At 43.2% G+C, this 3,737-nt stretch overlaps 1 protein-coding gene across 1 annotated transcript in view; it reads right to left on the bottom strand.

Moving 5' to 3' along the window:
- LOC123512239 (nephrin-like) overlaps positions 1–1,696 on the bottom strand; it is a 114,134-nt gene extending 112,438 nt beyond the window's left edge. The window contains 1 exon segment of the mRNA XM_045268499.1: positions 1,108–1,696. Within this exon segment, the coding sequence (XP_045124434.1) occupies positions 1,108–1,219 (112 nt within the window). The 5' untranslated portion in view covers positions 1,220–1,696.
- Positions 1,697–3,737: the final 2,041 nt, after the last annotated feature.

Below are 3,737 nucleotides of genomic sequence, written 5' to 3' on the forward strand. Positions count from 1 at the left end.
CCTCCAAACCCCCAACCCCAGCCCCCCCATCCTGCAGCACCTGAGACAAACCAGTTCTTGCCCCGCTGCGTTCTGTCACCCGGGGCATAGATTCCTTTCCCACGGACGCCAAGACAGACAGACAAACAAATGACTTAAGCCGGGAGTCGCCATTTTAGGTTATTTTTGGTCAAGAGAGAGAGAGAGAGAGAGAGAGAGAGAGAGAGAGAGAGAGAGAGAGAGAATCAATAACACTAATACTCTTCTTTCACCTGTTTAGTCACACCTTATTAAATATACGTATAAGGTCCATTTTTTACCTATACACTCATCCCTCTCCCTCTCTTTCTTTCTCTCTCCCTCTTTCCACAACACGAGGGAGCTTAGCGATCGATAAATAAGATAAACAATACACCAACACCACCACAGCAGCTTCCCTCACTGTAGTATGTACTTTCCTTAGGGTAAAAAGTACATTGTTTTCCGTGCCTCTCTCGTACCTCGCTGCGTATTCAATAAACCTGTACGTGCGTCTTAGTGAAGGCTGGGAACGAGAGAAGCTAACCACACCCTCGCAGGGAGGGAAAGATGCAGCTTCCTTCCCCAAATCCACCTTGAAAACTCCGCAGGTTTTGTCTCGGGCCAGCGGAAAAGTCGGAGGGAAAACTGACGATTCCAATTAACAGCGAGGCGGAAAGAAGGACAAGCAGTAGACAGTTTGCTACCAATACAGTTTCATCATCGCCCTCATTCTTGCACACGGCAGGTCATCTTGCCCAATAACCACCGACTGATTGACTTTAATGGTGATTGCTAATTACGTGAGGGTGATTAAGTGGTAATTATGGAGTCCCCCACCCCCATTATCAGCAGCATCGGGTGAAAGGGTGACACTGGCCTGCGTCTCACGGCTCTCACGGGGGTAAAAGTAGCAAAGAGAGAGAGAGAGAGAGAGAGAGAGAGAGAGAGAGAGAGAGAGAGAGAGAGAGAGAGAGAGAGCCTGGTCTGAGATGCTGCCTCATTTGCATACAGGAATGACGCACAAAGACAAATGGAATAACACAAAAAAAAAAACGCATATGAGAAACCAGCAGGAGAAACATGTCTCCCTCTGGTGCGAGTACTCACAAGGAGGCAGCTGTGAGAGGAGCAAGAGCAGCAGCAGCAGGAGGGGCGGCGAGGAGGAGGAAGAGAGATCCCATGACGAAGGCGGTGTTGGAGATGGTATCCTTAGCGTCATCTTGGAGAGGCTGCTTGCACGGGTCACCACCTCAAACACGCACAAACACACATGGAGACCAGTTCAATGCGTCCCTCGGGTGTCACTAAGTCCATCGTCACGCCACGGACACGCACGCCACGGACACGGCCATCACCTCCTTTTCAACATTTCATCCACGGACATGAAGTTTCAATCACGCAGTCCTTCGTGCCAACAACAAGCTTAAAACGTTCCAGTGAAAGAATTGAGTGTTTAGTTTTCTCTCATTTCCTTCACCAATTTGGCCAAACAATCAAGCTTCACCTATTTGCACCTGATCTGCTCATTAATCCACATCAACAGGTATCCAGGAATGGTGTTCGCACTTGAACTCGATGGGAAAACAACAACAGTGGCTCTGCTTTGAAAGAGAACCGCTGCGAACGTCAGGGAAGGTGAGCGAGAGAGAGAGACAGGTGTTCACGAGAGCCAGCGAAGAACGTCCTCCCACTACGAGCGCAGATGCGGTACTGACTCCGGGAGGGCTGATGTCCAGGTCTTGGGGGGGTGGTAGGGCCTGTCTCTGGAGAGGAGGGACGGATGGTGGTAACGGGGATGGGGTGAGAGGGAGGTGAGGAGGAGGGGAGAGGGAGAGGGAGACGAGAGGAAGACCAGCGGCTGTAAATGAGAGGCGAAGAGAGGAGAGGAGAGGAGAGGAAAGGATGGATGTATGGAAAGATATAAGGAGATGGTTATATAAATGCTTGGATGGCAAAATCTCTCTCTCTCTCTCTCTCTCTCTCTCTCTCTCTCTCTCTGTCGTGAAAGAGAGGATTGACAAGCGATTATGTCGAGGACTCATAACTCCTAACTTGTTTATCTCTCGCTCACAACACACACACACACACACACACACACACACACACACACACACACACGTACTGACGTTTCTAATGATCATAAAATCACACACAGACACCCATCTCTCTCTCTCTCTCTCTCTCTCTCTCTCTCTCTCGTCATTACACGGCCTGACTGACACCTGGGATTTGCAATGACCTAGATTTGGAGATGCCGTATTAAAGTCAGTATTTCCATCACGGTCTTCGCTTACGTGGCGTGAAAAGATGCACTTAATTTGTCCCCAATCCACCTTCGCAAAGTGGATAATGACGTACTGTTGAGAGCACCAACCTTTTCCTATTCTTTTCCATCTTTTCTTGGGTGGAGAGAGAGAGAGAGAGAGAGAGAGAGAGAGAGAGAGAGAGAGAGAGAGAGAGAGAGAGAGAGAGAGAGAGAAGGGGGATGTTGGTACTTATAAGAAATTGACTCTAAAAAATGGTTTCAATATTGGGAAAATGAAGGAGAGAATGAAATAAACAATGAGAGAGAGAGAGAGAGAGAGAGAGAGAGAGAGAGAGAGAGAGAGAGAGAGAGAGAGAGAGAGAGAGAGAGGCAGACTGGTACTAAAAATAAATATATATACATCTTTAGAGATTAAGTAAATTTAGAAGGAATGAATAGGATAATAAGGAAATATGTGTGAGAGAGTGAAATTGACTTAACACAAATATAAATGAAACAAAACAAAAAGGAACGAATAAAAAATGAAATGAAAAAGTAATCAAATATGGGAAGGAAATGAAAAGAGGAGTAAAATTAAAAGAATATAATGAAGTTAAGCATTCAGTAAGGGACTTTGAGAGTTTTGGTAATCATTAATCAGCTTTAAGGATTAGTTATGAATCGATTAGCCCAATATGATCCAGAATATGAGATTTGCAGTATATACTTATCATTTATTCATTTTTTTCACTATTTTTATTTTTTTTTTCTTGGGGAATTCAGAAAATAAAGGATTAAACGTCCTTACATATGGTTTGTGTATTGTTCCTCTTTTTACAGCTCAGAGTATACATGAATGGTTAAGAATTTTCAGTTTGGCTCTTTATATGTCATGGATTAGCAAGGAATCAGGTTTTTTTTTGTTTAACGATATTTATAAATCTGCAGGAATAAGCGTAAAATTTATCTGGTTATATATATATATTTTTTTTTTTCGATAAAATGTTTACGTTCACTTTGAATGATTTATTTTTTGAGCTCCCCCGTGTCTGAAATATTGGGCTTTGATAGAATGACAAGGGATATGATTGAAGGTTTTTTGTTTTCAAATGTATCTGTATGTTGAGGAATCTTTCTTGATCTTTAGGATTTAGAACCTTAGCCATTTTTACCTTTAGATTTGTGTACGATTAGACCATTTCATTGACATTAGGAAGGCTCTATGGAGGTCAGATTAATGGCCACAGTCTTCACTATTTCAATTCCCCTCATATAAATTTCTGAAACTATGTAAAATCACCATATAGTAAGCAGAATGAATATGGAAACGTGTCATGGTACTGAGGGGGTTAAGTCTCTCGATGGAACTTGACTGAATATTAAACTGAATCGGAAAATTTAAACTATTGACTGTCCTTAAGTGATCTCACTGAAAACTAACTGAAGAAAAGACTACACTTGTGACTCAACTTAAAAGATTTCGTACTTAACT

Source organism: Portunus trituberculatus, chromosome 33 (assembly GCF_017591435.1).
Source record: "Portunus trituberculatus isolate SZX2019 chromosome 33, ASM1759143v1, whole genome shotgun sequence".
In the NCBI taxonomy this organism is placed as follows: Eukaryota; Metazoa; Arthropoda; class Malacostraca; order Decapoda; family Portunidae; genus Portunus; species Portunus trituberculatus.